The sequence below is a fragment of the Pezoporus wallicus genome, unplaced genomic scaffold (genome assembly GCF_028554395.1).
Source record: "Pezoporus wallicus isolate ANWC-B61680 ecotype Strahan unplaced genomic scaffold, APGP_CSIRO_Pwel_v1 contig_8542, whole genome shotgun sequence".
NCBI lineage: Eukaryota > Metazoa > Chordata > Aves > Psittaciformes > Psittacidae > Pezoporus > Pezoporus wallicus.
Window position 1 is genome coordinate 1,694,900 of NW_026640148.1, and position 21,285 is coordinate 1,716,184.

Below are 21,285 nucleotides of genomic sequence, written 5' to 3' on the forward strand. Positions count from 1 at the left end.
AATGAGTGCCTCATTGGAAGGACCACGTTTTGGTGTGCTGTTTGAGCTGACGCTGGCATCAGCCCGAGTCTTCGACCCACAGTGAACAATTAACCTTTACTTATCAGAAACATTTAACTGGGGGCATCTTTGGACAAGCAACTGGATAGCTGCTCACAGCCCTTTTTACCTTCTTACAAGTGTCATGCCATGTGTGTATATTTTGCTTTCCAAGTATATTATAATGGAAAATCAATCAAAGGTATGCATTCATGTGTCAGCTGGGTTAGGGCCCTCACTGCTGCTGATTACTTATCTTTCACATAACAAGATTGTGTAGTAAGCGGCTTGCAACATCGTTGAGCTTTAGCTGTCATTCCCATTTTCTACCTTTGGTATTTGGTTAAGGATTGCACTTTTTATAAATAATAATAACAATAATAAATAATAATAATAATAATTCTTCATCTAATCATTTCCAAGAACATAAAGAAGAATTAATGGCTTTGTTCAATACTGGTGACCATTTCTCTGGAGGGCTCTTGAGCCTCTTGCTTTGGGTGTAAGACCTGAAGATTGGAAGATGGATGTCTTTGCATCTGCTTTTTGAGTCAGCTTTTGCATACTTTTTCTCCTTCCTGAGGTGATTTGTGACCCAAAGCCACCCTGACAAAACCTGGCCATGGGCAGGGGTTACAAACAGTTATAGCGATTGTTCTCATGCTGTGCATGCTCCTGACCTACGCAGTGATCCAAGAATTCAGCCTGGTGATTCTGCTTAGACAGGAAGATTTATGGTGGGCCAGGTGTGTCCCTTTGGCCATCCTTCAGTCTCCAGGAACTGTTATGTTCTTCCGAAGGTCCTTCTGACTTTGCTCCCAATTCCAAGCCATGTTTTAAGGAGGCTTTGCTTGCTCTCCTGCTCAGTTCCTTGGAGAAATACATTCTTAGCCTCTGCTCTACTGGCCCATCACTTGGCCATGTTGGTCCATGATCTCGATAGCAGCCCATCAAAAAGGGCTACTGTCTCAAAAAGGGCTACTGTCAGCTTAAGCAACATCCTACTGCCTAACACCATAAAGACTTAGGGCTCAGCCTTAAAATCTGTGCTTGCTTCTGTAAGCAGCCCTCTTGCAACGTGTCTGCAAGCCTGGTCTCATCGTACACCTCAAAATCACACTCCCCCAGCAGCACAGAGTTAGGAGGACACTTGAGAACCGCCATGACTTCAGGAGGAGTAGCACGGGGAAGTTATTCAGCAACACCAGAAAGTGAAGGCACCATAAATCAATGGGGCAGGGACAGAGCTGGTAATACAGATATATTTCAAACCCAAAAGTTCAACAGCCAGCACAAACCACTGTGGAGAAACAGCTTATGCTGATTTATTGTGGCTCTTCGGAAAGCAAACCCTCGCTGAGAATAACTCATGAGTGGTCTAATACAGGGAAAAGGGATGAAGGAAACTTCAGGTGGGGGTGGGAGGGAAGGAATTATTGGAACCTTGCAACCGCATAGCTCTGGACAAATCTCTGCAGGGCTAGCGTTTGAGAGCAGCTGTATTTTGTTTCAAGGAAGCTTTGAAGTAGTATTTTAGGGAACACAAGGCTGAGATCAGAGGTGAAACGCATGGTGTGTAGCTTAAAATTCATGGGCCGGATCTTCCCACCTCTTTCTTGGTTAAAACTGAAGAGAGGGGATTCTAGGGTTACACAGACTGCCTTGGGGAGACACTCCTCCACTTTGATATAAGAGATGAGATTTTCCTTGGCAGAACTGACTGCTAGAGCTGCTGCTCTACAACGCAGACGAGCACTCCGGAGACATGAGCAGCTCAGGGGTTGATGCTGTGATTATCTCTTGCTGCTGCCCTTTTACAGAGCACAGGCATCCTTGAAAGAAGAATTGTGACTCCTGTTTCCAAAGAGGCAAGGTGCAGGCATCGCTGCACACACAGGATTGCGGAAGGGATGCCTTGGGGGGAACCCAGCAGAACTGGCTGGAAGCAAGGCTGGAAATGGACATCCCAGTTCTGTTCTCTGCTCTGCTTCAGCCCTTCCTCGGTACAAGTGCTATAAAAGACATAAACCAGAGGTCACATCTCCCAAGGGGAGCTACAAGGATGAAAGCACAAAGCATTCTTTCCAAGAAGACTGTGAAAAGCATTATTGAAGTAGAAAACATCAGCTGCAAAATTCAAGTCTATCGAAAATCACAGCCAACATTTTTAGGGTTGGCTTTAAGCTGTGGAGGAAGGATGCTCAAAAAAGCAATTGGGGGTGTTGGTTGATGAGAAGCTCAACATGACCCAGCAGTGTGTGCCTGCAGCCCAGAAAACAGCCGTGCAACCAAAGTACTGTGATCAGGCATTATTGCCTTACGTGGGCAAACCTTCACTAGCTGGGGAAAGAGCTGTGAATAAGTAAGGAGCAAGAATGGGGCAGACACCTTACCTGGTCTCTGAACTCAGGATAGTGTGAGATTATTACTTTTTAATGCAGGACTGACTGTGCAATTCCCAATTGCATGGCAATGGTTTAAAGCAAAACGCAAGACTTCAGTTGGACCTGGTAGCACTGTTTGGAACCCATCATGTGGAGCCCTTGATTACTTCCTGCACTGACTCAATTACCCCTCCTCGCTTTTACCAGCCTGAGCCAATTTTGTCTGTGCTGGCAGAGATCTTAATTGCCCATCCTTAACAAACCGAGGAACTCAGGAGAAGTTCAGATGTCACAGATAACATCAGCTGATCTTTTTCTTTGTGATTTTCCAAAAGCCACGGTGGAATTACCCCAGGAACTCAGAGGCAGAACTGCAAGGATTGATTTCTTAATCATAAAGCACTTTATGTATATTTCAGCATGCTTTGAAATTAAGCACATTAGTTTCTAATGAATAATCCTATCTTGGCACATCCCAGAGCTGCGCTTCAGCCCTGCCCAGCTATGAGAGGAGTCTTTGCAGCGAGAGGCTTTACTGGCTCTGTCAAAATCAATCTCAGCAGCTCCTCCTCTGGGAAATCAGGAATGCCACTGGCAAAGCGTTTGCCAAGGCTTGGAGCATGTTCCAATTAATTTAATATTCCACGTTTGCTGAGGACCTGAGGTGGGAGAGAAAGCTGAATGTAAGCAGTTAAACGTGAGACACAGGGATCCTGCTAAGCGGCGATGGCTGCCACATGTGCTTTAAAGGCTGAAACGTTTATTCATGTTTTGAAGCAAAGCAGCTTTGAACCGAGGCTGATGCGCAATGGTTTACCTACAGATGATTTAGAAGTTAACCAACACATAGAGACTTCAGCATACACCTGCCCAAGGCAGGTTTCTGTTATCTCTTGGCCACACTGAGCTCTACAAAGACTCCGACTACAGCAGGCTTGCTTCCTAAAGCGTTCCTTCATTTCCAACACCGGGGCAGCTTCACGTCTGGCAGAGGGGGCTGCCACGCTAATGTGAATAAGAAACTCACTGCCATGAGTTTTAAACACTGTCTTGTTGGTTTGCTCTCAAAGAGGATTAGATGAATAGCTTTATACTCCAAAAGGTGAATGGGGACCCAACCAGCTTGGGTTGCAAGTATTAAAATAAGGATGAGTAGTAGCAATAAAATAAAAGAGTACTTAGTTCGATAAATCCTTGGCTGCAATCACTGTAGGTAGAGGCAAAGAAAGCTAAAGGCATGTGGGATGCCTTTTCTGCAGAAAAGCTTAAAATAGAAGAGGAAATCAATACTCATTTACAGTATCTGGCAGTCACTGAACCAAAACATACATGTACACCTACAGCAGAGCAGAAATAACAACATTTATTTAAACCACAAGCTGTTATTCTGCTGCAGGAACGCTGGGTTTTATGTGGAGCACTTCACCAGGAGCTGAGGAGAACCACCTATTTCTGACCCTATTAGAAGAGGCTCAGCAATACCAAGAGCAAATACTTTCAATACCACCGTAATTAACTCTTCCGCCGCCAGGCTGGCTCTGACTCCTCCAATTGCAGAGTCAGAGGTGATGCCTGAGCCAGCAGCAGCGAAGTGGTTCTGTCTTTCCTCCCAGGTTTCTCTTCTGCCAGCTTACAAGACACCATTTGTTGGATCACATGCGAGGGGTGCATCTCTCACAGCCTGTGACGGGAATGGGACAACCTTCATCAAAGCAACACCGGGGCCACTCACAGCATCAGGGACACAGAGCTCCCAGATGGGGATTGAACCATTGCACGTGCCTGGGAGCTGGGGGGTGCATGGGGTAGCAGAGGTTTGGTTGGTGCAAGCAGAGCATCAGGGTGGTTTGCACAAGGGCATGCTGGAAAGTGCCCTGGGCTTAGCAAAACCTAAACAAGCCTTGATGCTACATTCAGCTGTGCTGCGGGATCCAACCATTGCTCCTAAAGCAATAGAGCACGCACAGCAGGAAACAAACCTTTGACGGTCAGAACCTTTAAATGACACTTCAAAAGAGAGATGTGCACGTATGTGTGGGAATGAGGCTGCGCTTCATAGGATCCCAGACTGGTCTGGGGTGGAAGGGACCTTAAAGCTCACCCAGTTCCAACCCCCTGCCGCAGGCAGCGACACCTTCCACTAGAGCAGGTTGCTCCCAGCTCCATCCAATCTGTCCTTGACCGCTGCCACGGATGGGGCACTGAGGTTTAGAGGAAGGTTTAGGGGAAGGAGCAGTATTTAACACATCAGCATTTACTGAAAGTGAAATGAAAGATGAACAAAGAGCTGCTTATGTTTTTCCCCATTCCCCAGCTCAGAGAAACGTGACCAGTAAATGAACAGCATAAATAATTACAACAGCTGGCTTTTGTACAACACCCCTCATTCACAAACCCGGAATGCTTTACCAAGGGTGCAAGTAGGCTTGTTGTAGAGTCAGAGTGCAGCAGTGAGTGGAGCTCAAGAGGTCCTCTGATCCATTACCCTGTTGCAAACAAGGATCAACCCTTCCTGCCACTGCCACATGAAGAGGTAAAACGCCTGGCCCATGGCCACACAGCATGTCAGAGGCAAGGATGGACACGCAGTATGAGGCAAAACCTGATCCTACAGCACTCAGCGGGGGTTTAACAACAGTCAAAACACTACTACGGGTTCTGAGCTCCAGCCCTGTGCTGCACGCATGGGGCCACAGGGAACCTGGAAAGAAACAGTCCACTTTTAAACAGCTTTGTGTCCTCATGACCCTGTGGGCAGCCGATAACACCAGAGAAGATGCTCTGTGCTCTTCAGGACAACTGCGTCGAGATGCTCAGCGCTTCCCAGCTAAACTCATTTGTGGAGGGGCAGAGGATGACTGAATGCTGATCGCTCCAATATCCTTTTAATAAAAGGAGATTATGAATGCTGCTCAGCATACAGGTTTTAATACTCCAAATACTGCAGACGAGCTCTGCCACAAAATTGAGAAACATGAAGAAAAAGCCCAACCGTTCAGTCAGCTGGAGGTTATCTCTTCAGCAATTTAATTACTTGCTGCTTCCCCATCACTCCTCATTCATTGAGCCCAGCGAGTTGTGCCACTGCGGAGTCCTGGCAGTTGACAGCTAGATTTGAAACCTCCCTGAGATGGGTTTGAGAAATAAAGGTAAAAAGATGGTGTTGGAGCATCATAAAAAGAAGCTCCCATTGCCAGCTGGGGAACCAGCAAACCTGCTGCCACCGCTGGATCTAGGGAAAGGGCCAAGATTGAAGCTTTGTTCCCTTGCTCCGCAAGCTTCAAGCTTGAACAAGGCAGAAAGAAAGCATATGGAACAAGCCCTTTTTATCACCGGTCAGGGACATGGCTGGCAAACAGCACTGCTCCTCCTTGCCTACCAAATCTATGGCAGTTTGTGTGTTTTCTCCTTCCCCATCTATAGACAACACTGGAGCAAATGATTACTGCACTGTTACGGCTGAATGTTTGGCTTTAGCCCAGCTGTCAATATTCTGTTTCCTTTTTCCCTCTCTCTGTGTTTTCTTTCCTTGAATAGATTGCTGCTGAGCCCATTCAATTCTTGCTGCTGAGCCCATTCGCTTGTAGCTGAACAGCAGAGAACAGCTACACTTTCAGTTTAGGTTTCAGTTTCAAATATCGAGCGCTCTTCAGCCACCAAAACCTCAGGGAACAACTCTCTTCTTCTGACAGCTTTCATCTAGGGACTCCAGACCCAGTTTACACCACTTGCCTGGATCGTTACACCCAATTTGGTTACACCCAATTATACCATATGAAGACAGGCTGAGAAAACTGGGGCTGTTCAGCCTGGAGAAGAGAAGGCTGCGTGGAGACCTCATAGCAGCCTTCCAGTATCTGAAGGGGGCCTATAGGGATGCTGGGGAGGGACTCTTCATTGGGGACTGGAGTGACAGGACAAGGGGTAACGGGTTCAAACTTAAACAGGGGAAGTTTAGATTGGATATAAGGAGGAAGTTCTTTCCTGTTAGGGTGGTGAGGCACTGGAATGGGTTGCCCAGGGAGGTTGTGAATGCTCCATCCCTGGTGGTGTTCAAGGCCAGGTTGGACAGAGCCTTGGGTGACATAGTTTAGTGTGAGGTGTCCCTGCCCATGTCAGGGGGCTTGGAACTGGATGATCTTAAGGTCCTTTCCAACCCTAACGATTCTATGGTTCTATGATTCTAATTTTAGGTGGGGAAACAGAAGCATGGAGATGTTAAGGGTCTGATTCTGTCAATCACCGCTCACTGAGTCACTGCCCAATGATTGTCACGACCATGTGTTTTACCTGTTCTCTGCTCCTCACTGACTTCTTTAGTCTGTTTCCTGACACTAATTTTCTAGGTCTAGCAAGATGCCTTTGCCATCCCTTTTTATGGCAGCATTCAGGGGTTCCCATCGTTGAAACAGAATGAAGATAGCTCCTGGCTGGAGAGCAAGTGCTTGTAATGCAGAAGGGGAATCTCCTTCATTCCAGTGGAAGTACTCCTGAAGTTTGGTGTTACTCAAAGTCTTGGGACATTGAAAACAGCTACATGGCTGCTACTGCAAAAGTAATGAATCCCTTTGAACACAAACATACTGCACCCATCTAGGAGAAACAAACACATCCCCAAGTGATTACCCATCCCCTCTCCTGCTCAGTGAGGCTGGTCAGCACTAATGCCTACCTGACACCACCACCCACTGACCTGGTTGCTTTAGAAGATGTTTATGGCTGGGACTAGCCCAAGGTTGGTATTTGGGATTGGTATTTTTCTTCCAGTTAACATAGGTGAAGTGCTATTGGCCTGCAAGAAAAAAAACTAGGAGAGATACAGTTTTAATGATGTCTGAAACCTTTACTTGGTGCTGCTAATTTCCTTCCTATAGGTTAACAGAACTGATACAGCGTCAGAATGTCTGTTCTGGAAAAGTAGAGGGCAGGGATGTTTGGGTACAGCTAAGGATATAACTGGGGTGTGATGAGGTAAAGGACCTGCCTAAGAGTATCTTAAGGACTCTCCTGGGCAGGATGCAGTACTATCTCCTTGGATACTTAGGAGAATCAGCCATTTGCTATCAGGGTTGTGTCACATCTCTTGGATAAGGGACAATAGGAGGTTCAAAATATCGATGGCTTCCATTCAAGTGGAAGCACATCAGGACAATGGCACGCCTGAACCTAGGGAAGGCAGCTCAGCCAAATGCGTCTGCAGGGACAGCTCTTAGAACAATGCAATTTCCCTAGAAGAACAAAGAGATCAGATGCTTGCCCTGGCTCTGAAGAGCACAAAGCCTCAGCAGCTTGAAGGGAACTTGCAAGGAAATACAGGCAGTTGCATCTAGCAAATGGCCCTCTTCTCGCCAGGACAACTCTACCAGCCAACCCTTGTAGATGCATTCACGGTGATCTAAAGGAGCTGCTGTGTGCTCCCAAGGAACGTTCAGGAGTGTCAAAGGGATTGAGGCAAGGAGCTGTGTGCAGCTGGTTTCATTATTTTGACTAGACCTGCACGGTTCTTGTGCTGCTGCAGTGACGTGCTCCTGCAGCTGGAACCTGATAAGGTTGATGAGTTTGTCTGCTCTTGTGTCACCATCAGCAAATAACTGCTTCAGAGTGCTCCCAGTCCGAGGAGCTGAAGAAAACTGAAGTGCCAGGGTCTGAGAGGAGAGCAGGGCTCAAGATAAAGAGACCTGGAGGGACAGGCAGGGCTCTAACTGCTGAGCATCCAGCCTGGGGATCCATCAGGTCATGGTGCGAAGGCAGCACACTTGTAATCCCATCAAAAGCGAATGAACTATTTCCATGAGGGAAGCAAGGTTTGCTTCACCTTCAGTCTGTGGCAGAAACAGGACCCACATTGGAGTTTTCCAACACAACCTCAAGACCATTTTTCTTTTTTCCTCCTGTTTGTACCTTTGCTATTGACCGTGTTGCACAGCACTGCTTCCAGGAGCTCATCAGGTGGCACACTGAGAACCAGCACTGATTTTACCTCCTGCTGCCTCAGCACCAGGATGAAATTTTACTGCTTTTGAGATTCACAGCTCCTACAGCCACCTTGTCCCCACACACCAATGCCACCAAGTTCTGCACTGTGCTCAGGAGCTGGTCCTAACAAGGCAATGACAGTTTAATTACAAGTGCCCTTTGTTATCTGCCTTTTATCCTGGGTTCTGTGGAATAAAAGGCAGATTTGCTTCTGCTGCACATTCCTGTGGGGACTGAATAAAAATAATCCTCCTAAAAAAGCCTGTTGGAAGTACCTTCAGCAAGAACCAAAGCTGCTCTCCTGCCTGTCAGCGCTCCTCTTGTGTGAAGCTGGTTTGCTAATTTGCCCATCCTCTGGAAATGCATAAGAAATCACAAAAGGATGCCCCGTTCACAGGGAACAAGGCAGTCACACGGAGCAAAGAGAACAGGGCGTCACAGGAACGCATACACGCTGATGAATAGAAGAGGGGCTTTAGAAACTGAGGGGCAATAGCAACACAAGCAAAGCCTGGGGTGTCAGACTGACAATGACCATTGTTCCCCTTTGCACTGGGTACGATGTGACCAGACACACACAGAGGAGCTGGGTTCATCCTACCACAAACGGTACTGACATAAGTCACTTCCCACCACATAAATCTCTGCTCCTGGGCGTTAGGTTGGAGTTGACCTCATTAGCACAAGCCAAAAGTGTTCTTCAAGAGACACGCTGGGTTAGAAACTCCTTTAAGTATTCCTAGAGACGAACACCCCACGCTGTAATTAAAGACGTTATAATTAGTGGCTTGATTCCCTTTGCTTTGACTTCACTTTGGTTCATTTCTTTATTTACTTCTGCATTTTGGAAGGGGCTGGAAGTCAAATTCCACTTTGTCATCTGCTCCCGCTGGGAGCTGTGCTGTTCTCCTGGAGCTGCCATGGAAATGCTGGCAATGGAGGTGCCAGAATCAGCAAGCAATATCCACGATTGAAGGGCCAGGTCAAACATAAAGGCAGTTTGCATTTCTGCACCACAGGCAGTTCTGCAAAGTCCTTGGGGGAGAAAGAAATATGTTTTCTCCTTCTTGGCTTGGCCTTTCACTGCTAACAAGTCAGAACGAATGACAGGCATCCTTCAGAGTAAAACAAAGGTAAGGAGTGAATAGAAAAGCTTTTTGCTTGGTGAATGTTGTATTTTTAATCACACTTGTCAGGTGGAGAACAGAATGAACCCCTCCAAAGCCACTGTTTGCCCACACAATTGCAGCTCTGTTCACTTACACCGTGATGTCTGAAGTTGAGCCAACCTGTTGTAGTGCACATTAATGATTAACCAGGAACACATGTGTGACCCACACATGTCTTGGCAGCTTCCTCAGGCAGACCACTCCAGTTGAAATCATCTAACTACACTTAGAGACCACTGCATGGAGACACACAAGCTTCATGCTACCTAGCTGGGTAATGATTTCTGTATGATAGACAAGGAAGCTCAGATACAAGGATGTCTGGAACCCACGTCTTCAAAAGCATCCTCTACAAGTGTCTCAAGTTCAAGTGTCCAGCCTAGAGTGGATGACCTACAGGGAGAGCTGAGCATCACTTTATCTGAAGTCAGTGGTGGCTGCAGGCTATTAGCACCTTTGGAATAAACTACTTTGGGTCAATAAATCTCACTGGGTTTAACTGAGGTCGAGCAGAGGGGCTGAAAGTGCCCCGGAACAAGCAGTTTGTGCTTATCTAGGCAGAGCCAGGAAGAGCTGAAGCATCCAGAAAGGCTATGGGGCTACGGAACAGAGAAGAAAAGAAGGTCGTCTCTGAACTTCTCTAGGCCCTTGAGGGGCCTCAAAGGAAATGTCTTGACTTCTCCTCCCAACTTTCCTTCCCCTTCCTCATCCCACCTCTATTCTTAGCAGCTTTGTCTGAGAGCTGGAAATAGAGCAATGGTTTCCTAATTCCTCACCTCCCGTTACCTCATATTTTGGGTCAGACCACTCAGGGTGTTGGCAGAGGTTTTAACCTCACAAGGAGCTGTTCTTGTTTACACAAAGACTGCTTTCCCATTAAGTAGGTTTTCCTTGGCTACTGGGACATTGGCTATAGGCATGAGATCAGTCTGATTTGGTACCAAAGATTTACCTCCTCCTAACAACATTACAGGGACTGAAAATGCCCAGATCTTCAGCTCGACGCTCACCAGTGCGCAATCAGTGCCTGTTACCTGTTCTGATGCTCCACAAACCCTGCTGTTGGCACAACACACAAACCAGAACTCACTGCTCTTTCTTCCCTGCTGCATCCAACAGGACCAACAAATTACATCTCAAGATGAAACTGGCTCAACAAGGCGGGCAGCTTGCAGGGCTGCTGGCAAGGGGAGTCTCACCTGCACTGCTGCCAGCAGACAGCAATAGAAGATACCCAGTCCCCAGCTCTGCTGTTGGGATTCAGTTCCCACTGGAAAAACAAGTGGAAAATACTGACGCCCTCCTTCCTTAGTCCCATTACTACCTACTCTATCTACCCCATCTAATCATCATGACATCTGAGTGCCTTTGTGTGTCAGCTTCCTGTGAAGCAATCACCTAAATCCCTCTTGGAAACAAAGCAGACCCTGCTGAGGAACTCACAATAGGTGCCTTTCACTCGCAGGACAACCTTGGCCTCTGTGGCACTTACAACAAAGCTTCCATATGTGCACCAGCATGGGCTGATCAGTCAGATCAACCCCACACAGCATCAGAGCCTGGATATTTGTGAGCACGGAGCAAAAGAGCCTCACGAAATTACTCATCTTCCTGACCAATTGTTCAGAAAAGATAAAACTGGAAATGCTCCAGCACATACAGCACATACCCATCCCCGTGGGTTGGTGCCACAGCCTTCACCCATCCCTGTGGGTTGGTGCCACAGCCTTCACCCATCCCTGTGGGTTGGTGCCACAGCCTTCACCCATCCCTGTGGGTTGGTGCCACAGCCTTCACCCATCCCTGTGGGTCTGGTGCCACGGTCATCACCCATCCCTATGGGTCAGTGCCCCAACCTTCACCCCCCACCATGGGTCAGTGCCACAGCCTTTACCCACCCTTGTGGGTCTATTTGGGGCGATAAAAGAGAAGTCCCAGCTCTGAGGGGTGATGTCTGTTGGTCGGCCCCATTCTCAGAGCCTCCCCAGCCATTGTTTGCTCTTCAACCCCAGGCCAGGGCTACTTCTTCATTTTTCCTGTGGCAGATATCCTGTTTTTTCCCCTCCCTGGGGCAGGGGTCGAGGATGGTAAGTTCTGTTCTAACAGGAGACAAGTAAGCGATAACATTTGGGCACCTACAGTGAAGAGGTATTTCTGTGCCCTGACTGGGATTAGATACAGAATGGATCAATGAATGATCCCACTGTTTGACTGTTATAGCATCATTCATTAGCGCTAAGGTTTCAAGCTGAATCAACAATTGAGTTAGGAGATTGAAAGAATCGCCTTCGGTATTTGAAATAAATGGTAACAGGCCTGTGAAAGTCCCCTGAGATGTCTCTCTTTCTCTCCCTATATATATATACATCACTCTTGCTGCACATTTCAGACGAGGTGAAAGTTGCTGAGCTCCTGCATCCAAAGCAGGAAAAGCAAGAGGGAAGAAAGAGACAAATGTATTTCGGGTTCATCTATCAAAGCACTTCAAGAGCATTCCTGATTGCAGGATCCAGGCACTAACTTGTTATTCAGGCTCTTAGCATCTCTCTCATACATAACAATGCAAAAAGAGCTAATAATAAACACTCTGCCCCTCCTATACACAAACACACACACAGGCACTTAGGAAGCACTTGTAAATGAGCAGCACGGAGTCCATGCACTGCTGCTGTCACAAACCCAGGGTGAGCTCACTCCCAGCTAACTGCTTGGTGCACAGAGCCCCCACATTTACCCACAGGACTTAGGCACCAAGTTTTAACTCTCAGCTCTTCCCCATCCTTTCCTTTCTGGATCAAAGACGCCTCCACTCACTACTGATTTGTTAAGAAATCAAATGTGAAAGAAGAAAGCAATTCCACAACTGGGCAAAGAACCGTTGTGGGCAGCCAGTGATTAATTAGCATTAGAATACCAGGCAGCCTGGTTTCCCTGCAGAACCTTGGGTTGATAGCTCTTTTTTTAGTTCTCTAGAGGAAATATTCCGGTTGGCATAGGACCATGCGAAGCATCACTGCCAAAACCTTTCCTCCTTCTGTCTGAAAGGCAGGGAGTAGAAGCAGCTATAAAATGCCCTGCAGACCAAGACTTGTGTCCTACAGCCCAATCAGTGCACTGTCCTCCCCATGGGGACAGGTATTTCGGTGCTTGCCCGCCTCCCAGCTCTGTGTTAGTCCCATTGCCTCTTAGTCTGGCAGGCGTAAACCCCAAGGCCAGCTCACTTGGACCCATATCCCTCTCTTGGCACGATTGCAGGGTCATTTAGACACAGGATGATGTTTAACCTGTTGGGTGATCAAGGAGAAAATTTACCTCCCTGCTACAGCTTGAACAACTTTTTCCTGTGACTGTTGCCCAGCTCTATAAAATCCACACAGCTCTTCCTGTTGGCTTGCAGAAAAAGAGAGCAATAAAACAATATCCCCATTTTTATGAAGTAGCTCCCTACATAACTAGTGGCAGCGTAAATACGTGCCAAGCCAGCAGGCACTGGGAGAAAGAAGATCATAACGATGGGAGGAACAGAGGTGGCTGGCTGCAGCACAGCGTAATGAGCACACAATCAGCATAGAGAAATTTCTCTAATGGTGGTGTCATTTAAATAATCCCTTTACTGTAATAGCTTTCTATCTGGTTCCTTCCCCGTGATTAGCACTGAGGTCAGTTTTGAAATCAGAGTTGCCCGTGTAAATGCTCCCTGAGTCATTTACTAACTATAAATAATTAACCCCCAAAGCAAACAGCAGCCAAAATCAATGCTGTCAACCCGTATTCTGCCTGTTGCCCTGACATTACAGCTACTACAGCTGAAACTGAAATCAAGTGCTGATGTGTAACATGTTCGCACTGAGAAAGTCCGAAAGAGGAGACATCCACCCCTGAGCCTGCATCCCATCCCTCCCGGATTGCCTGGGCCATTAGTGTGAAGGCAGTTTACTGCTGAAAGGCATCAGCCACCTGCGTGGGGCACTCGGCAGCACACTGAGCTGCCAGCCAAGGCAGCTGGGCATGAAGTGACAGCAGCTCCATGGTTGACATCTGTAAGGCTGACTCGGGCGAGCAGAGGTTTGGAGAAGACAATCTTTACGCTAAGGGCTCTCGCAGATGAGAGGAATCCCTTGGTGGCTCTGTAAGGCTCCGTGCACGCAGCCCTGCAACACCAGTCGAGCCATACATAACAACTACACCGACAGAGTCTTATTTACTGATGGTAAAGAAGGACATTTGCTTGGAAGTGCTCACCTGGGAGTTGCTGCTGGCTTCCAATACCTGCAGAAGAGATGCTGCCCATCAGCATTGACGATGTGGGGCAGGTCCTTGTACGGGATGTTTTGAGGACTCCGCTTTGGCGAACTTTCCTCTGGCATTCTGGCAGAGTGACCTGCACGGTGTTGGAAGAGACAAGACATGCTTTAAACCGGGTGAAGGCAAGGAAGAGCCGACGGGCTTGGCAGCCACAGACATTGAAAGTCAGCCAGCAAGGCAAGCACGGCTGATGGGAGTCTCCCTCCAAAGCCCCAACCAAAAAGCCCCCCAAAATTGTACTGCTTTAAAACAGCAATGTAGCATTTTGTGTCCAGAAAAGCCTCACATTTTGGGAGGAGGGCGGGGGGGGGGGGGAAAGGAGGGAAAATCAATCCACCATCGCTACTTCATTAGAGCTTTCTCTCCCCCACTTCTCCCATCTGCGTTTATTTTGCATCATTTTGTCAAACGGCTCCTAAAAAGAATATTGGAGCTGCAATCAAGTGCGGATTGTGCAGCAGCAGCCACAGAGCTGAAAAGACAGCTGCATGAAAGATTTATCTCTGCCTCAACGTCTCCAAAGCCCAGCGGCGGGTACGCAGCAGAGGCATCTCCCACCGTGTCATCATTAAGATCTCCTCTGACATCTCCGACAGGAAGGTGGCGGCGGTGGGGAACGCGGCGTTTCCAGGAGGATTCGCGACAAACCTGCTTTCATCCTGTGCGAAGGTTTGCATTCTAGTGAGGAGCCGGCATCGCAAGTCAGGCACAAGCACAGCAGAAGCCTTTTCGCATCTCGCTTACGGAGGCGCGCTCGCACTCCGCCAGCCGCGCAGCGCCCGCGGGTCGGTCCCGGGTGGGTGCCTTGGGGTCGGGGTCTCCCGGGCGGCCCCGGGGCTGCCCGCTGCTCCTCTCCCCGCTCTTTGGGGTTATTCACCCCTTCGTGTTCATCACTTTTCTTTCCCTCTCTTTTTTTGCCTCCCTTCTCCACCAAATCGCGTGCGGGGGCTGGAGGGGCGGTGGTGGGAGGGGAGGCTGGGAAGGGTGGGAGAGAGGGAGGGCTGAGTGGGGAAGCTGCGGTCCACTAACCAGAAGCTGCTGCCCGCCCATCAAAGGCACCTTGAGCACACGCAGCGGAGCCGCTCACAAAGTTCCTGCCGCTGCAGGTTGTTTGCAACTTTTACTTCCTTCCTGCCACTTACAGTTCGGAGGCCGCGGCGGCGGGGGGAGGCCGGGCAGGGAGGGGGAGACCTGTTTTCTCAACGCGATCCCTGCTGCGGAGCCATCTCGTGTGTGAGCGACTGCCCCGGCACCGCGCTGCCGGGCGGGGAGGGAGGGAGGGAGGGGACGAGGAGGAGGAGGAAGAAGAGGAGGAGGGATCCAGGCACCGACGCGATCGCAGGTCGCAAAGCCCCGCACACGCATCTTCCCCGCGGGGCTGGGACCGGAGCGGGGCGGCTGCACCGCATCCGAAGGAAGGATGGAGGATGGATGATGGGCGGGCGGTGCCGCCGCTATCCTCCGGCCCCGCGGAGCACCCCCCCTCCCGAGCCGTCCCCATCCCCACGGCAGCGGTAGTGCGGGGCTGCCCGGCCGCGGGGGGGTCTGAAAGGCTCCTGCCGGGGGCAGCAGGGCTGGGGCTGCCCCGAGTGACCCCCGGAGCGGGGACGGCTTCTGTGGGCTGAATACAGAGAGGATTTCCCCATCCCCAGCCCCTCTTTGTGGCTCCAAACCCCGCTGCCTGCATTTAGACACCCAAGGAAAGATTGAGCCAGGGAGATAGTTCAGAGGAGCCCCCAGGGCCCTTGCTCTGCACCCTCCTTCATGGGAAAGGCAATGTATAAACACAGTATATAATTTATACACCCCTAATCTGATAGTGCACCTCATCACCAGAGATACATGCACCACATAGGTTGCCACTGTGTAACTTGAGGTCTGTTTGGTGGTACACGATACTTGCTCATAAAAATTGTCACAGCAAGGTTCCTCAGAGCTAAAATAGCTCCAAGCCCTAAGGCATCCCAACACTGGGTTATGTCACTTCATACCAGTAAGAGCTTAGCATTTATTGAGCACTTTTAAGCTGTTTATTTTAAAGGCACAGATTCAGACCTTTTACATTTCACCAGGATAATATTGTAAATGTCAGTTTCTACATACCAGCATCTACTTCGAGGTCTCCAGCCTTTTTAAGAAGGGGCAGCTATTAACAGTACTGTTTTAAAGCTAAGCAATTGCTCACTGAGTCCAACCCTGGGAACAAAGGCTGAGGAAATGCAAGTATACTAAGAATAATACCAATAAATGCAAAAACCTCTAGATAATCCATATAAAAAGGAAATCAAACCCAGATTTTTTCCTCTTTCAGTGTCATTTATATGAAATGAACCCCCTGTGGACAGGTTAGTTATAAAGAGCAAAAGCAAAATTACATGTTCTGCAACCACTACTATTAGAAAAAAAAAACACCAAACCCAACATTTATGGTTGTTTATAATGAGTGAGATTGGGGTCAGATGGGGTCTTCATCAGAGCCCTGGGAGCTGTACGTGGAGGTGTACAATTCGCTGCCAGGCCAGCTACTGTCTACACGCAGTGGGTGGAATTAAAGAGCTATCAGTAGCCAGAGCCAGAATTAAAGAGCTATCAGTAGCTATCAGGGTTGGAAGAAGCAAGGGCACATTTATTTATTAAAGGATACAGATCAGATAATAACAGGATTAAGAGGAAAAGGAAGAAGGAAAGAAGCCTCTTCCCCTGCTCGCAGTTTATCTGCCAGGAGCACTTCACTGGTTCTCTACAGCCATCCATGAATCCCTGAAACCTGATGCCAGGAGCAGGCGCCTCTCCCACTGCGGTGCTGGGAATATCAGAGTTCCCAGGGCCACAGGGAGGTGGGGGGAGTCCAGGAAAAATCTCTTCCTAACGTTCGGGATAAAAATAGTATCTCAAAGCAAATGACCTTTGCTGGGACATGAGGGTGAGATCCTGTCTTGGAGAGCCTGCCCTGAGCAGCTCAGATATATAACTCCCTTGATACCCTGCTAACCTCCATGTAGTTAATATTGGAGGCAGCAGCGCTTGGTCCAGCCTGTGGCCCAGATTCCCACCATTGAACAGGAGTCGGGCATCAAACAACCCCTCCTTCCTGTCTCTCCAGCTTCCCTGAGACCCCAGGAATGTGAGGACATTCCTTCTCCAGGCAGTACATCCTCCCTTGTGATACCATCATAAAAATGAATGAGAAGTAGCTGCTGAGTGGCTACCTTATTATTGGATGGAATTTGAGGCGTGAATGAAAAGCCACCTGAGAGAAGTGTACTGGGGCTGAAGAACTCACCTAGCTGATATGCAAAGAATACACCAGGCTTAGGAGAGCAATTATTGCCAACTTGCTCCTCAGGAGAAATCAAAGGGGTGTCTCAGCATGCAGTATTAATGAGACTCTAACATCTTCTCTTGTGTTGGTGGAGTGGAATAGGGTTTGGAAATACACTTTAAGCTAAATCAGCTTCTTAATAGAAACCAGAATTAGACTTGGTGAATCTTTACACTGACTCAGTAATTGCTTAAGCCTGCTAGGGAAAAAGGGGTTTGCTTTATTAAAGGCTGAGCCCTGCTTAGTTTGAGCATCTCCATTGGCACTCAGTGTATCCACAGGAGTATAGATAAAGGGATTACACCCTCAAATAAGGCAAATTTTAGGGAAAAAATAAATCCCTGGAATGACAGAAAAAAATGCATGGGGTGAAAATTTGTTATCCCAGCAAGGGAAGAGACAGAATGGGCTAGAAAGAAGGGGGAGAGTAGGATGGGTGGGAGACAGCAGAGTGGGCTGGCGTGATTCTGATGGTGGGGTAAGGAATCGGATAGGATTTTCTTTGTCATTAGGCTTTCATTCACAAAATGGATTTTTAATGGATCATATCCTGTTGGCATACAAACAGACTGCCTGAGATCCCTCTGCTCTGGCTGATGATGCCATGCTCTTGAGCTGCAAAGGAGGATTTTGGTTTGAGAAGGGGGTTGGATGGGGTGTGGGCATTAAACTGCTTGGGGTTCTGCTCACCAGGACCACAAAGAGCACTTCTGCTGACAAGGAGAAGGGGGAGAAATAGCAGGGTAGGAGGATACAACAATAAATCCTCTCCGAGGTGTGTGGCTATGGAAGAATCTGCTCCAGCGGAAAAAAGCTGGCAGTTACAGTAGTCAGGGAGCAGCTGGAGAGAGCAACCGACAGTGCAAGTGGGAGCACATGGGAAACAATGGGAGATGAAGCATGAAGAGGAAGAATTAAAACCAAGTGGAAAGCAAAGCAGCCGATGCTGCTGATCTGTCAGTTTAGAGTCGTTATTTTGGATCTGCCCTTCTCTTTGGCTATTGTACTCATTTATTTATCCCTAGCCAGAATCAAATCATTCAGCCTTACTTATTTGTGTAATCTGCCTTTGCTGTTGGTGTTCCTGAATAAGCCATGCACAGGGATGAGACAGGAGCGGGGGCTGGGATGAACAGCTTCTGTTTTCCTGTAAAATACCTATTTAATGTCCTGCAGCCAAAAACTAAACTCGGTGTCAGGCAAAACCTGATTGAGGAAGAAAATGGTAAAGGGCAATATCTTACTCATCAGGTTAAACTTAACAATGTAAAGAGAAATTATGACTACTTGACATTGGTCTGCAATTCTGCAGGCTCATGCACCTCTTCACAACTGTGCCAAGTGAAATGGAGAAAGGATGAAGGGTTAGCACAGGGGTACCCGAGTGTCACAGAAACTGTGTGCAGGCTTCCACTGACTTATTGCCCATCACTTCCCCTAATGGCTGGGAATAGGATTATTAGATTAAGCTACAAGTGGTTTAATACCCCTGGATGCAAACTGCAGTCAGCTAATAAAGTGGTTTTAACATGTAAATAATTAGGGGTAAATATAGTGCTGATTTTTTATAGGTAAGAAGAATTCTGCAAGTCATGCTGTCATTAGAAGTCCCTCACAAAGCTGTGACTGCAGTCGGTAGCTGTATGAGTGAAGTGATTAGTATCTTGCCTGTGCTCCTTATTCGACAGGACCAAAAATACACCCTTAAAAATACACTCCTTGAATATAGGTTTCAGTCCTTTAAACTGCTGTACAGGAGATGATCCATCCTACATAGCTGCTAATTTGAGAGCTGCTTGGTTTGCATTGCAGAAGCAACACATGTTTTGTTTAGAGGTTCATTTGTGTGTTGTAATTACAAACCCCACAAGACTGTTAAGGCCTGATTTTGAGGCACGCTTAGTGTGAAATGTAGAAAAGGCATCCTCCAAAGGTGGGGAATCAAAATGAAAGCTGGAACCTCTGCCCTCGCTTTGTGTGCACTGCAGGTCTCTGGCACTAGAGGGCACAGCCCATCCCTGCCAAATTCCCTTTCTCAGGGGTTATTATCAATTTTTAGCCGTTTTCCCCTTTATCACGAGAAGGTTTTCTATAACCACTTGTCCCTTTTTATCTCTGCTGCCCAGTATTGGTTTCTAAATAAAAGTTTCCTGTGCTGGAATAGAATTAGTCCAATTTTCGCTCTGGAATCACTCACATCACGAGAATAAACTTTGGTGGTTTATACCCCAGACAGGCACATGGCTGCAGCACTGGAAGGGAAATCCTGTCCTTGTCACTGTGAGGACAGACAGATAACGAGTCCGTTATGGTATGGCATTTCCTATTTTAATGCTGGATGACTACATGTAACCATATTACTGTTCATGAAATGCTGGTCACCACAGTAGTAACAGGGTTTTAATGATGGAAAATGTAAGTAAAAGGCTTCTTAAAGGCAAAGGTTCTAAGCTTTGAAATTTAATGTGCATAAAAATCTGAATAAGACAACATTATACGTTTTCTCCTCATGGAATTATGGTCTTAATTATGAGAAGTCCCTTACCATTCATTTTCTCATTTCTAATACTAAAGATGACTGCATAATCTACTTTACAAACTCAGCATCACTGTACCAGGACTGAATAATACAGCCAAAAGATAGAGCTATTCCGTCATGGTGAGAGTGGTGCTTTATTTTGGTGGCCAAACTGGAAGCATTGACTGGAGAAGAGTTATTATCGTGCAGCCCAGTTTTCTTGCTGCTTTGCAATCGACAAAGCATCATTTATCATCCTTTGCATCCCGATTTTTCTTTGCATGTTTTCCAGCTCATCATAACATAATTATGTTCCTGTTTCTTCCAGCCAGGGGCTGCTACTTTCTTTTCCTAAGACAACAGCTGCACTGCACAACCTTGATGAATCCCCATAAGGGTAAAACACGTCTGTGGTGCTTGTTTCTGCCTTGGCAACCCGACTGTTCGAGCTCTCTTTTTCATGACAAATGCTGCTCTAAAATGCACCCAACCCCGATGCTTTCACAGCGCTTCTCAAAACGAGGGTTTACGTTGTAATTTAGACTTGAAATATTAAACACTCTGGCTGCTTTGTAATTGTAAAGACTCCTTCTGTCACATTTCTTTTTATACCGTGTAGAGGTCCATAAACGCCAAGATGGGATTTTAGAGGCCACAGTTACTGATGTGCAATTTAGGTTTTGAATGAAACCGATTTCGTGGGTGAAACTCAGCCCAATCTGGAAGCCCTAAAAGGCATCTGAAGGGAGCTTTCATGGCACAGGTGAATCATTTCCTGGTTTGCCCTCAGCTGGTTCAGCCACAGTGCTACGCAAAGGTAATTATACCAACCTCATCTATTCATTAACTACTTGTGGTGGAAAATGCTGTAAGAGCCACACAGTATTTCTGTTACTACTTACTGGGATATTTCATTTAATGCTGATTTTATATTTGCAACATCAGATTTCAAAGAACTTTGGAAAGTAAAGATTTTATTTTAGACGGGGAAATCAGGACAGGGAAAAGTAGGGCTCAATGCAGGAGGCAAGCTGAGGGCAGAATCCATTCCTATTGCTACTGATGTTATTTACCCAATTATACCATTGCTAACTCATCTCATCTGGAAATCTATCATCAGAGCACTGCAAACAACCAAAGCAGTAACTTTTCCAGTCGTTAAAGACTACCCAGATTTCCAGCTGTAGGGAATATTGTGTCCTGGGCAAAAGCACAGCCCAGATAGCTACATTCTTCAGAGCAGAATTTTCCCTACAGTTTTGCTTTCTATCCTAATCTCCTGGCTGTTATTCCTGCTGCCACCATCAATTCAAGATTGGTTGGGTTTATATATAAAAATCACAATCATTCTGCACAGAGAGGCAAGCGTTTTAACTCACATGATCAGTCCTCTTTACAGGTATACATGCCATGATTTAAGGATGCTTTGGGATATCAGAGCATGTCGCAACCTTTTAGTTGTGTCCACCACACTGGTTACTGATGGCATTGCCTGGAGGACTCTTAGATGTTGATGGAAACTATACCTGCCCAGCCAGGACTAACTTCATCTTCTACCCATGAATGGTGAGT

The 21,285-nt window shown here is 47.3% G+C and overlaps 1 protein-coding gene across 4 annotated transcripts in view; it reads right to left on the bottom strand.

Annotated features, from left to right (window-relative positions):
- MGLL (monoglyceride lipase) overlaps window positions 1-21,285 on the bottom strand; it is an 84,009-nt gene that overhangs the window by 35,809 nt on the left and 26,915 nt on the right. The window contains exons 1-2 of one of the 4 annotated variants that reach the window (XM_057417523.1): window positions 15,016-15,129; window positions 13,811-13,949 (exon numbers count right to left, since the gene is read on the bottom strand). In XM_057417523.1, the coding sequence (XP_057273506.1) occupies window positions 13,811-13,935 (125 nt within the window). In that variant the 5' untranslated portion in view covers window positions 13,936-13,949; window positions 15,016-15,129. Of the gene's footprint in view, window positions 1-13,810; window positions 13,950-14,521; window positions 14,844-14,902; window positions 15,130-21,285 lie in introns of those variants that run through there. The other 3 variants (XM_057417522.1, XM_057417520.1, XM_057417519.1) reach the window with 3 other exon arrangements.